Source organism: Mya arenaria, chromosome 5 (genome assembly GCF_026914265.1).
Source record: "Mya arenaria isolate MELC-2E11 chromosome 5, ASM2691426v1".
Taxonomy (NCBI): Eukaryota; Metazoa; Mollusca; class Bivalvia; order Myida; family Myidae; genus Mya; species Mya arenaria.
This window is the reverse complement of record NC_069126.1, coordinates 39,495,796-39,510,565: the sequence shown is the minus strand read 5'-3', so window position 1 is coordinate 39,510,565 and position 14,770 is coordinate 39,495,796. Positions and strand designations below refer to the sequence as shown.

The window sequence follows — 14,770 nt, the reverse complement described above, 5'->3', positions numbered from 1 at the left end:
ATGATTTCTTCATTGTACCTTTCCGTTCGCTCTTGCTGTTTTGAAATTTGTTTGGTAAATATTTAATCTTCCAAATGCTAATCCACGGTTTTCAGAAAATACTGGATATTCGTCTCGTCATCGTAACTTTCTAATGTGTTCAACATTGCCTTTTAATATTTTGACTGAATTGTGTGTAATGGCGATTGTTTTGGCATTCTAGACGTTCTTAAAATATGGTTATATTGGAGACAGATGTTGTAATTATCCATTTAATAGATGCAAACATGTTTCCATTTAGTGTTTCCGGTTATATGTGGAAAAACGTTTGATGTTATCATCATATCACTTCTATCAGTCAGCCAAACCCTCAACTTTGCTTTCTGTTTTTATCACTTTACTTTTGGTAATGCTAAAAGTTACTCCAAAATAACTTTGCACAAGAGGGGCAAAGACATCTTGATCAATATTTGTCCAAGTACTGCCAGACTGCCTTTGTGTTTATCCATAGTATTAAGGAATTTTCGCAAGCTTTCGACAGCGATAAGCCTGGCAGATTGTACATGTTGCTCTTTCTTTGTCTCACATATAGCTTTTAAAAGTTTCCACAGTAGTTGCATTTGAGCTTCAAACCTTTCCTGCGTTTCAACACTAACATTCTCACGCACAACGCACAAGCAGGTTCCCAGCAACACATATGTGCATCATCTTCAACAATAGTATTGATAAAAAAGTAAGGGCACTTCCGATAGCGGTTGCTATTTTCAGACTGAGGTTCAAGTGCACCCATACGAGATTGTAATATCCCAAAAAGAATCATCTATTTGAGACACAATTTCATATTTGTAAAACATAATGATAGCTGGTAATACTTATGCATTACTTACCACTTTTTCCAGCGTATGAAAATACAGCGTACGCTTTTCAAGTAAACAATGATTGTCGCGACCTTTTCGTTTACTGCTTCCTTAATTTGTTTTTAAAGTACTTTGACACTGTGCGACACATTTCACAAGTAAATCATACTGTTACGTTTAAACACTTAACAACAGTGTTATACTTACACATATCTCGTTGTGCCTATTTCAGCTCTTTAAATTTAAATATTTTCGTTAGTTTCCGTAGTAATCCATTAAATGTGGCGGTATTCACCTACAGCCACATTAGATTTAATGTCTTAATATTTCTTAAAATACCGCAAACATACTTTTCACTGTTTCTGTCTCTATTTATACAGTTTGAACTAGTTACAGTCTAATAACATTTCATAGCAAATATCTTTAATATAATACAGTAATTTATGAATTTATTTCCAAATATTAACAGTTTTTTTAAACATTATAATCCTGTATTTCGTCACACATCCAATTGGCAATAGCTGGTTCGATATTGAACTAGTCCGATGTTACAATACTCGATTTTACACAGCCACCTTAATCCTGGTTGTACTCTTCGATTTAACCTCCTAACCACCATTAAGTGCATGAGTGTGGATGGCATGAGCTCACTTGTAATCGGGCGACACCGCCGAAGCCATGTCATTATTGAAAGCAACGGCGAAGCAATTTACTTGAGTTAAAAATTATCAGTGCAAAACATAAAATCAACAGAACTTTGAACTTATGGCGATGAAGTAAACGGTCATTGGTGCAAATAAAGTATATATAATACTCAGACGATGTAACTGTATTTAATATCATTTTAAGTAACAATCTGGCATTTCGTGACGTTTGCGACGAAAGTGAGAATTTTTCATGATAGAGTCACTATGAAATTGTAAAGAAAATTGTGCAGCTACAACTGGCAGGACTTGTAAGGCGTCATGTTAGAACTATTGGAACTATAAGGCGAGTTGTATACTGATAGCCATCATGAGTCTCAAAAGACAATAGACAAATGTGTGAATGTCAATACATAAGTGCACATACTCAACTATAGTGTGTTGAGCACTAAATGTCTATATATTCTAGCAAGCGGGCATCCTCGAGCTTAAATAAAACAATCTCAGACATAAGAATACCTATATGTTATCTCAAAATAATTTTCTATTTACAGTAGTTAACATACTTAATTTGTCATAGAGTAACATTCTGATTTTTTTGGGAAATACTCGGATTATGAATTATGAGTCACCAAATTGTTTTAACTTTAGGCCAATTTTAAGAAGCAGTGTGTTAATAAATAGCCTTTGCGAAAAAAAAATGATATATTATTGAATCAAATATATGCTTTGAGTGGGTAAATAGCTAATTGAATTTTAAGACATTCAACAATGCCACTGATTCATCTGTCAATTTGGCTATTCAAATCAATAATTTTAATCATGTCAATGGGTCTTTGTAAAGTCGTTGACAATCAAAACAATTCTTAAAATGTCCGAAAACTAAAACATAAATGATCAGTTGAAATTTTCAAAAGGGCCGATAAAATATGTGAATTACCAAAAGTGCTTGTAATTTCTTTTTGTCGTTTTATTATGTTTCAGAAAAGTTAATAAAATTCGTATTACAGTGGAAAATATGTATTTATTATGACACTATTTTTAGCAGAACGTATAAATGTTTGCGGGAGTAATATCCATATGACTGAGGAGTGGAATTATTGGGTAGAAAGGGAAAGCGGAACATGCGACCTTACGTTGTGAAAGCTAACTTAAGTGCTTAAGTTTCAGCCTCTTACCTTTATGTTGTCGTACCTTTTAGCTAGGCTACAAAGGGGAGGAATATCGTAGGTCTGGATTTCAAATTTGCGTTATAGCGTGCACGTATAAAAGTCGCAAATAGAACCTACGCTGACGTAACATGCCATACGACTTTATTTGGAGGACTGTCATTGTAATGACGTAAAATAACCGAGAAACTATCGCAGCAAATGTCTTTTACTCCGAGGGCCTCAGATTACTTAAAGACGACGAAATGCATAGGTATATCGTAACACAGTCGTAGTATATCGTAGGGTATCATACGACTGGCCGTCGTAATTGGCCTGACTTAGCAAATTAACCATGAAGATGAAAAGTAATTGGACATGTTATAATATCTATAACAACATTTTCCGTCGCTTAACATCTAATGTCGTACGACACGACTAAAATACTTAAACCCCAATTTACTGGTGTGGACCTATTGAAAACCTGTAGTACGAAGTTTGTTATTATCTGTAATAAAGACTATGTTTTTGTTAGGTGTATTTTCTCATTTTTTCCCTTAAACTTAATAGTTTACCCAGTTAAAGACGTAAAGTTACTTACAAAGAACGTTTACTTCAATTGGCGTCTCACTTCTCCCTTTTTCATTTTTGCCATTTGTAAATTGCATGCTGTTTTCCATGGTTAACGTTATCGTAGTCGATTTCTGAACGAGCAGTATAAAACTCTGTCCAGAAGTTGGAGTGGAAACTCCGGTTACAGACCACGAGTATATTGATGGTGGATTGCTATCACAGGAACAGCTGATTGTGATAGTATGTCCTTGTATTGCAGATACGATGTTTGATGATCTTGCTGATGATCCGACGCGGCAGCTCGGTGGATCTGGTGGATCTAAAACAAACAGTATAGCCACCTTACAATACTTACCAAATTTTCCAGGTATTTGGTTTCATTTTTGTATCATATGGAAGGTAATTTAAATAACATACTGTATTTAAGCTTAATAATTTTAATTAGCTCTGCATGTATTAAATGTAGATCAAATACAATCTCTACACATTAATTAATGGTGAAACTAGTCTTAGAAAATACATGAATACGATAGAAAAGAGAATACCCGTACATTGAACCTCGACTTTAACATAAATGTCCTTGGTGAGATAAACTGCCTTTTGCTCTGATGGGATCAATTTGTTCCTTGGTATTATCCTGAATCTTCCAGCGTGTGTTCTGTTGATGCTGCGTATGAAGAGAGGATAAGTTGGTCCATCCCCAGGGTGCGTCCAGGAAAAGCTTGGTGACGGATTTCCGTCGCTGCTGCAGTCTAAGCGAAACTCCCAGCCTTCTTTTACTGATACAGTAGAGGACATGGTTGATCCACCAAGTTTACAAACGATTTGACTTGGTCCATCTGAAAATTATTAAAAACATAAATAAGCGCAACAGTGTCCGTTTGTGACAATGCATTAAGTGCGTGGCTTCACAACAAGAAAACATTAATCGATCTCAAACCTTTTTATGGACTTTTGATGATTGTGTGATGCATAAGGCGTCGCCGTATATGTTGGTGTTTAGGGTCTAAATTGCTTAGTAAACAATTGAAATGTACACACAGAGTACAAACATAGAAAAACAATTATAATGCATCCGTCGTTAAGTCAGCTATAATCCAAATTGTCATGCACACTGAAACAAACTCTTGAAAATCAAGAATAATTAATCGTATTGATCATGGACACAGTTGTCGAAAATGTAATAAACCTGATTTTACTTACTTTGTAAAACAACATCAGTAAATGTAATAAGTAAATCCATTTTTAAAAACGGTTAAAATATATAATACCGTTATAATACATCAGTGATTTACGTATCATTCTGATTTCATCAGTTTAAGTGTGAAGTTGATATACACTGCCGGAGGTCTTAACTGCAGTTAAGAGGCAAGTTTGGCCACATTATGTTATGATTTTAAAGGCGTCTTTAACAATGCTTTAAATTGCATGTTACCTCAAAACATAATTAATTTTCACTAGTTTTTTCCAAAACAAAACAACAGACACATTAAATATTCTAGATACTATAATTTAGTCGTGTATATGTACAAGGTAATAATCTTGTTGTTATTTTCTTCCACATAACCAGTAAGAAGAAACAATCAGAAGTGCTCTGAATAGGGACTATGATATCACTGTCTTTTCCGTTTGTTTTTTCAATGTACGAGGAAAAATATAGTATAAAATTAATATCTATTAACCTGAAAACGCTGACGTGTTAGGACGTATAAGCGTTTGGGTTTAACTTAGTAAACTATTTCATGTACTATTCATTTTTCGGTTTCTGCGTACAACGCTCTAAGTTCCACGTTTGAAAATGATATATCACAACCCTCAGTTATCCTCAGGTACATAATCAGCATGAACCGTCGCACTTGACTTGAAGAGACCAAACGCAGGAAATAAACAAAGTTTCTGAGCGAGTGTATCTCTTTACTTCGCACACAAAACTTTAAACATCTGATTGTGAGTATTTTATTTAAGCTACTAATTAAAAATGGAAAGTTATTATTTTCTTATCCATGAACAATGACAAAATATTAAGAGTGCAATTAAGAGCTTAGCAAAACAAAACTTACAAATAACGTTTATCGTTGGTTTATCAGATGTCCGTAGTTGACCACCATTACTTTCTTGACGGTGGATTGTCATGTTTTGATGTTTCCGCTGCGAGGTGAAGTTAAGTGTACTAGTAGTGACATCTTGTGAGGGGCTGGACACAGTTGCAGAAGTGAGTTGTTCTGAGCCCAGATACCACGTAACATTGGCCTTCGGACGACAAATTGATGTAAGGCACTTGAATAGCTGTGGGGTGTTTTCAATAACCGATATAGGATTCGCCTTTGGCGTCAGTGTCACTGACATGATGTCAACTGAAAAACGTAATGAAAATGCTCACGGTGCAATTATTCAAAACGGAATTTAACGTAATATAGCTTTATTCTTAATCGTTTTACAGGTTGCGGAAATATCCCTTAAAAGATGATATCACAAAATATTAACCATCAGGAAGGTTTTTACAATTCCATTGTCACGGTGATATACATATTGAGTTGTTTTAGTACGATGAGATACAGATAATATCCAAGTGGTAATGTTATAAGATTTCACAAGAGGATATACCACATTCATGTGATCTCTTATGATGTGGAACTTATGAGGTATGAAACTGAAACAAACAAATATGTAGTTTTTTTCCATAATTCTCATCATATTTGATTTCATAATCATAGCATCAAAGTAACTGTATTTTGTGTTTACCGAGAGAACATTAAACAATATTGCAATATATGTTCCCTTCTGGTGTTCACGGGGTGAAATGTATTACAATATTACATTAAAACAAACAAATTTTCTTTTTATGAAATGCCTCAAATTGGAGTTAAAGGTCAATTAAGTACACTTTTTAAAAAGAAATACACGCGTACTTAAGTACATAATTGACAAATAGTTTGATGATGCAATATATATATTGACGTTGAAAAACCCCGAATCGTTCACTTAAATGATAAAATATATATTCCAATATTCAAATATCCATTTAAGTTCCGTTTCTAGACATACATGTTCGATATGAAAAGTAAATAACGCGATAATCGCCAAATTATATGCATTCAAGCATATCCCTTAAATTGGTTCAAACAATAAATGTTGCTATCGTAATAATGTTATTCTCAATGTTCTACCTCTTGTCATAAACAATGACACAGTATTACATAATTTGCCCCTTTTGGGATGACACAGTCTGAGGGGCCAAACACCAATACCACACATTCCCACACCCCAGTCCAAATATATGTTACAAAGGACTTATATTGACATTTGAAAATACGTGCTATGGACTTTCTGTTTCCCTGGAACTAAATCAGTCGGATAATTTGAATTACATGTTCGTTAAATATCGATAGACAGATTCAACTTCTTATTTCAATGTTCCGCTGCTTTTCAAATAAATCTTAAAAGGACCGAAATGCAAATCTCACATGAGCAGTAAAAAGTTTAAAATGAAATAAGAAATATTGTATCACAAAAACAGGGACAATTTATTATAAATAAATCAGCTGGGCTGGTTTAAATATTTTTTTCCGTATATATTCTGTATGAGCCTTATTGTTGGACATCAACTGGATCGGCAAAATTTCGACATCGCAACCATATTTGAATTTCAATGGATTGGAGATGTAAGAACAATTTCAATTGTGTTTGTTAGGTTCTTATTAATTGGCTATAGGCAATCGCCTAGGGTTTCCGACTCAAATAGAAAACGGTGAAACGTCTCTGATTGGCTGAAATTTTCGTTTGCACTCAGAAACGGGACGATTGCACGCATAGCATCATCGCTCAGATGGGCGAGAATGAGTAAGATTGGATTCATGTAATGATTGATTTACTTGGCTACAAATAGTTCACTAAACATGTACAAGCCATAAGGGTTAGGGATCTGTTTGTTTATTTATAATTCCATGATATTCCTAAATGTTTAAAGGGAATTTAATATGAAACTAACATTAACTCTTAGTTAGGATTAGGGTAAGGGTTAGGGGTAGGATCATTTGGTCATTGTTGCCCTGGGATTGGTCATTATTGGTCATTATTGCCCTGGAAAGATTTTAGATGGTCATTATTGCCCTAGGATGGGTTAGTATTGACCTGTGCAGTTATTTCCTCTTATATTTAGCTGGGTTTTCGTGTCCATTTTCGTGTTCAGGGTCAAAAATAGGTCTTGAAAAATGTAACCCCTTCATTCCCCGAGGGTAAAACAAGCTATCTCTAAGACCATTTTTCGGCGTGGTTATTTTTGTTATAAAAAAAAACGATGAAGATATCTTTAACCGTTTTCGAGCTGTAGGTGGGTAGTGGCCCTGTTTTTTTTAGGATAGGTCTCTAAAAAAAATTAGGAGTCGAAATTGAGTTTTCTAAGGTGTTGAGAAGTGTTTAGAGACGTGAAATACCTGTAACTAGAGTGTTTGGTCGCTTCTTCAGTGGTTGACTATCTTTTGGGTTAGGGCTTATCAGTTCGGGGCGATATTAATAACCCCAAAAATTACCCATTTTTCGCGAATAACTTTTTTATTATTTGATATATCGTAAAACGGTTTTCAGCTTTGAGTTTAGCATAAAAGCCGACACCACAATAACTACCTTTGTCGAATTTTTGTTGCTTCTTTAACAGTTGACTATCTTATACGCTAGGGCTTATCAGTTCGGGGCGATACTAACCAACCCCCAAAAAGTACCCATTTTCGCGAATTTCTTTTTGATTAATTGAGATTCGAGTTCAGCACCAAAATTAACACGGAAATAACCACCATTGTCTTTTTTTATTTTTTGCGTAAACTGAAATTTTGGCCAGGCTTTTAAATCAGAAGAAAATCTGGGTTTAGCAATTTTTTTAAAATCTTTCATGTTTGTTGTTATTTAGTAGTTGGTTTTCATGCCGAAGTCAAATCTGATTTTTTTTATATCTGTATCCGTTCCACCTGAACCTGTGGGGGTTGGGCTGTCAAAAGGGTCGTTAGTTTCGCCCTGACCTATATAACTTTTTTTTTTGAGATATAAAAAAACGGACATCATATTCGTGCTCAGCGTAGTTAATTACCCTATGTATAAAAGTTTGAGGGCAATTCTATCTACAAAAAATGCCAATTTTCTTAGGGAAATTATTATAAAAACTTAAAAACATGAACTAGGGGTTTTTAAGGTGTTTTTTTCATCTTTAGAGACGTTTTATACCAGTAACTAGAGTGTTTTGTTGCTTCTTTAGCAGTTGACTATCTTATACTCTAGGGCTTATCACTTCGGGAAGATACTAAGCAACCCCCAAAACGTACCCATTTTTGCGAGTTCGAGTTAAGTACCAAAATCAACACGAAAATAACCACATTTGTCATTTTTTTTCCGTAACCCCAGAATTTTTGCCACGGTATATACATCAGGGCTGGTATTCAATATTGGTCTTAACTGGATCTAAGAACGATGAAGGTAATCGGATTACTTGTTATTAATAACTGACCAATAGAGTGAATGAAGTCAATGATGTATGACCTTAAGATTTACTTAAGTTGTATATTGAATACCACCCCAGGGAAATTTCTGGGGATAGCCAAAACAATAGAATTTGTTGAAAAGTTGCTTTTAGTGGTTGGATTTGATGCTAAACACGAATCCGGAATCCGTTTTGCGATATCTAAACCCCATCTGTGTGTTTAGGGGTGGGCTATGAAAATTATGGTCATATTCGCGCTGACCCATTTTTTCGATTTATTTTACTGTCGGCATCCAATTCGGCGACATAGCTGGTTTAAACGAAGAAAAATAATTATTAATGCAAAAGTGTCTTTTCCAAAAAAAAGTAAGAAACAACCCGCGCACCCTAACCCTAGCCCCACCCCCTGTAGGGTATACCTAGTGTATTTCCGGCCGCCGGAGACAGGAATAATTGTGGTTTACTCTTAAGTAAATAAAAAATATTGGTGCTTTAGTGTACTTCCGGCCCTCCTAGTGTCTTTATGTAACCAAAAGTAGGCTATTTGAGGTTAACAAAACCCCCATTTGGCCAAGTTGACCCCAGGATGCAGTTATCAAGCCTTTAGGCCGCCATTTTCCGAGGTCGAGGGTATTCCGAAAAAGTTAGGACGGTACCCCGGTTTCTCATTACGCTCTTGAAAGTTTCCGGGACTCTTAGGGGCTAACCCTTACCCTAGTTGGTTACTATCGCCCTAGGGTTAAGAAAGGGGCGATAAAATAAGGTAAAAAGGGGCCTCAACCCTGTCACTTTGGTGTTAGATTTTTATTAGGGATGGAAGCGAATATCCGAGTATCCGGATATAAGCCAAGTATTCGGATACCAAAATGGGTATTCGAATATTCGTTAAGAATTAAAATTTCAATGAAATAGCTAAGCAGAGACAAAGCAATTATTATAAAACTTTTCAGATGAAATATTTCAGGTGATCAACAGTGTCTGTCGCGAAGCGGGTATGTGTCACAAATCGTCTGCTAATTGGGTGTTTGCACAAGGCGTGATATTGTGTCCTTGTGCACCTTGTGAAGTTCTATGACCTTGTTTACAATTACAAGTGTTATTTTATGATCTAAGATGTGCGTAATTGACACTAACTGGCACTAGTTGATATTAAACGGATATATCATTAATCTGTAGGAATTGATCGTCCAATCACAGGATGAGGGTCGTGCAATCAAAGCTATTAATGACCAATCGTATTTTTGATGAATATGCATGAAGAAATTATTGCTACCTGAACAATAAATACAAAAACAAATTAGTTTATCATTTCACTTTTCAATCAAATTTCCATCATTTTGCATCTTGTAATTTATTTTTCATACGATATGTAAACATGATTAGTTTATTGATAAATAAAAAAGTACACGCATGTAAATAAAGAAAAATCAGATCGTCTTTTTGTCTTCTTATCTTTTCCGCAATTTTATCCTTCATTACAAAACACTGCAGAAATTGTAGGTATTGCATTAAATCAAACAATGTAATGAAATAAAATTACAATCGACTATCAAATAATCAAATCATTTAACATGAAACCTGCTGATAAATAATAAACTCGATGTAACCAGTAACCAAGCAACCACCTCGGCCGAAGTGACTATCAATTTCGCGAGGTGTTTATGTTGTATTCATCATGAGTTTTATGACGTAAAATGAGTTGTTTAGCTTTGATTATAACATTATAAATTATTAAGACTGAGAAAGAATGAATGAAAAAGATGAATTGCCATATGACGAATTATGAATTAAGTGGACAATTATGTCAAATAACAGAAGGTGGGTGACATATAATAGGAAATTTACTTATTATGAAAACAATTTGATACGAGTATCCGGATAGTATTCGAATACTTGATACTAATATCCGGATACCGATTTGGTATCCGGTTTCCATCCCTAATTTTTATTTAAAGTTTCCTGAACAAGAAAAACCAAGGTTCGAGGAGTCTAAGGTGGAAACCCCAGACTTGGGTAAAATTCAGCGCACTTTAGCGGCCGAGCTGGCGATGCTTGGCAATTGGGGATATCCCTTGGTACCAACATTTTATGCTTGAATCTTCCGTAAAAAAACTACTGTTAGTTTTTTTGTTGGATTGATACTAGTTTAAAAACGTATTTTTAGCTCAATAGTCGTACTGATTGTTTATGGGGTCGACCTATTAGTTGTTATTTTCGCCCAGTGACCTAATTAAGAAAAAGTTATGAACAATTATTTTTTAGTGCCTCCTAGGATATCCTAACTTAGGTTTCCACCAAAACAATCCAAATGACAGTTCTATACATGATATTTACATGTTCTAGAACACTTTCAATCCAAAGAGAATTTATCAATAAAATACGATTTATTATTACGTTGTTTTCGCATGGAATTTGTGTACGACATACGTATATAGTTACCTGCATACGTGATTTGTTTTCCAAAGATCTGTTCCGGTTTATTCGAATTAACACATGTATATTTGCCTGCGTCGTTCACTTTAAAATCCTTTATCGTTAACGCGAATAAGTTGTTTCCAGAAGTGTCTTTAATTTTTATCACAATGAACTTGTTTGTATACGTAGATTCACAATTAAATGGGGTGCATCTTCCCACATATATGCCATCTCTTCTAAACTCAACCAAATCATCACTCGTGTTGCAGGTTAATGTTATATCACCTTGAAGTTGTGCATACTGTTTGTTGGATGTCAGCATCAATTCACCTGAAATCGCATACATTGTTAAAGAGTATTTTCACATAAACATTTAATATTCCAAAAGATATGTGAGCTTCAAATGATATTTGGTTTTCAATCAATAGCTTGTTTTCGACTTTGATGTACACATATATATTTTTTTCGTTTCTAAAAATATATACACGGCGTATCGTCATCCTTCTACAGGATTGGAAACGATTGGAAACCGCGCTTCAGAAACTGTTGTTTTACCCTGAAGATAATTCAAAATACGATTCATTACATGCAAAATGGTTTTGTTAGTTGTACATCAATGTTAAACGATACGAAATATGTATTCAGCTTTGTAGATCGGATATATTTCAACACGGTATATAGGTTTGTAAATGTCGGCCCGTCGATCGGTTAACCATGATGTCTACGTACAATAACTAAAGAAGGGCTTACGTAAGACTTTGAAACGTCAATTTTAGAAATAACTAGAATGCTCTTAAACATTTTGGTAGGTTGTCATTGTGCTATGCATACTTTTCATCATAATTATCTTTCTTTGCACGATGAACTGTTATCAGAATGGTATTCGATATAAATCATAACATGTAACTTTTGAATATATTTATTTTAATTGTCAAAACTAAAATCAATTCTTATGTTTAAACTTAACTTAAGGAAAGCATTATCAAACCTATTTAATTGGAAAATGACGTCATGAACATATCACACATTTATGACGTCATCTTACAGTTGGGACATAACCAATTGAGATAGAGCATAGTTCTTTTTTAAAGTACAGTGTTTATGTTGCGATATCTATTGGATAAGTATTCATTCTTGCTATAAACGGACTTAAAACGATTGGATATAATTTTGTTTTTTAACTAATACATGACTGCATGTATTGTGAGAAATGGCGGATGAAACAGGTTCTTTTTGTAACATTTCTCTGGAAAAGGCTAAGATAAAATTAATCTGATACTTGTTTTCATAGAAAACATAATTTAATGCAACTCTACCTGGCTCGCTTGTTTCTGAGCTTAATGATAACATTGTATTTTATATGATGACTCTCTATATATCATATGTACAAATGTTTTGCTGAAATACAAAGATAATGCTTACGCTAAGTTAAATGAATCTTAAGAAGGAAAATGCCAAGTTTAACTGGACAATAACACTTATCGTCAAATAGATATAATTTGCAATACGTTTTTAATTGCTAATAAAAAAAACACAAAAATAATTACGAATTACTTAGGAAATTTCTTTCATCTTAAGATGAATTTTTAGACGATATAGCGAAATAAGTCTACATCATTCTTACACAATATTTTGAGAATGGTCTTTAGGATTTATTGAAGACCATCCCAGCTCAGCTACTTTGGCCTAACAAAAAATTGAACGATGGACATAAAACGCCATCAGACTGCAAAATCAGTTGCTATATACGTATATGTGTAAACAATGAGCCACGAAAAATTGCCAATCTTGACCAAAAGGACAATCGAATGAACAATTTGATTTGATAAATTATCTTACAACAGAATAGTCCTGTATGTGCATTGTTATTTATCGTTCTCATGTCAATACAACAAAGGCCAATTTTATGAAAATAAACAAGATTATGTGATAAATAGTATAACCTTAATCAAATATCATTGAATTCAAAAGAACTATACCGTTTATGTACACTTAATGACACTATACCTTTGAAGTTACTAGGTCTAAGGTCAATACCCATGTGAACAAATACAGAAACAAGCTCAGTAGTAAAAACATAAACCCGTTTTAATGGCAATATGAATTAAAATCCTAGTCAAATGTTGTAAGTAATATTAAACTGTTGTATAACAGAACAAATCATGCAACTCATGAAAGCGTATTTGAAGCCAGCAAGAACGAAACATTTGTTTTACTAACAACGTATACACGAGAGCTTTGGTATTGTACTCCAACTTTACAAAATATCAACTCTAAACTTGAGTTCGAGCAAGTTTGGGTTAAATTCAAACATAACCTTAATATTTTTTTCATGCTTCTTGGTAAAAATATGATGTTTTATCAAAGAAAATAACAACAGTGAAAATGTCGATTTGATAAAAATATATTAAAAAGGTTGCATATGTTGAAATGAAATTATTTTTGAAAATAAACATGACTTAAAGTTTATTAGAAAAACGGTATCCCGTTTTTAAAAAGTGTTTTTTTTTAAGTAAATCTGAATGTTGGAACATTTGCTTTTGTATAAATACATTACAGACGTAAGCATCTGCTCGAACATTATTTGTTATTTGATCATGTGTTCAAGCCCGGTTCAATTTAAAAAAAAAAAAATATGTTCGTGATTTCACTGTTATGATTTGAAACATAGAATCATTAATAAGAGTTAATTGATGAATGCTCATAAAATGTTTGTACTAAAACATGAGTGAGACATATCAAACTGGTAGCAGCATAGTAAAACATTTTTTTTCCAAAAGGGTATATTTAGAAAATTAAATAAAATACCAATAAAACTACGACAATGAGCATAAAATAATGTGTTAATTTTACAGCATGATCGTATTTTATATCACTCTTGATCATAGCAAAAATATATTGTCATTCTCGGCTGATCTTTAACAAGGGGTCGTTCGAGAACCGGCGTTCCCTCGAGGTCGGAGCTTGGTCCCGAACTTTTTTCCTTATATTTACATATAAAATTTACCTACGCTGCATTGAAACCTAATTATGTCGAGAAGTCGAGCAATATTCTCGGTCCCAAGTACACAAATCATGCACAACACCTTATGGCTCCCTCGAGGTCATTATTTCACACTTTTTTACGAACGCGTGTTCCAAAATAAACAAACTATTGTTAGGTATTAAAATTTTCGCAAGTTGTTAAATTTGAAATGACAGTTGAAAGGCAATTGATAAGGTGTGAAAAAACGTTTAAAACCTTTTAACGCATGACCGATATTAGTTGATATGGGCTTTTTAGAAGGTAATTATGAGAAGTTAATGACGAGAAGTTAATTGTGAAAAATGTAAATGAGTAATAAAAATATGAATAAACACTACCATATCGATCCAACATCGTAATCTCTTAAAATAATCCCTTTTTGTCACTTTGCTTTGCAATATGGCCATTTTAAAAAAAAATCGATTTATCTATTTATTGATATTTCTTTTACAATATATATTTAGTATACATATGGTAAACGACAGCCTTTGAACATATGAGCGATTTCAACAGAGCAACACATAATCGGTGTCTTATTAAACATACTACTTTATACTTGAAATACACTAAATTATATTTCATAACAGACTAGAGAATTGAAAATCGGGTCTTTCGAAACATCGGTTCCCTCGAGGTTTAAGCTCGGTCCCCGGCGACCTCGA

At 33.9% G+C, this 14,770-nt stretch overlaps 1 protein-coding gene across 1 annotated transcript; it reads right to left on the bottom strand.

Annotated features, from left to right (window-relative positions):
* Positions 1-3,123: 3,123 nt before the first annotated feature.
* Positions 3,124-4,028, bottom strand: LOC128235099 (neuronal growth regulator 1-like). The gene is made up of 2 exons (XM_052949832.1): positions 3,753-4,028; positions 3,124-3,520 (listed from the first exon to the last, which is right to left on the bottom strand). Exons 1-2 carry the CDS (start codon positions 3,997-3,999, stop codon positions 3,222-3,224), a joined length of 546 nt encoding a protein of 181 aa, XP_052805792.1. The 5' UTR covers positions 4,000-4,028; the 3' UTR covers positions 3,124-3,221.
* Positions 4,029-14,770: the final 10,742 nt, after the last annotated feature.

Bases quoted from the DNA above. Each gene is read 5' to 3' on its own strand.
- LOC128235099 (XM_052949832.1), bottom strand. From the start codon at position 3,999: ATGTCCTCTACTGTATCAGTAAAAGAAGGCTGGGAGTTTCGCTTAGAC. The intron at 3,521-3,752 runs GTACGGGTATTC...TGTTTGTTTTAG, and splicing joins TGTTAAAGTCGAGGTTCAAT to ATCCACCAGATCCACCGAGC.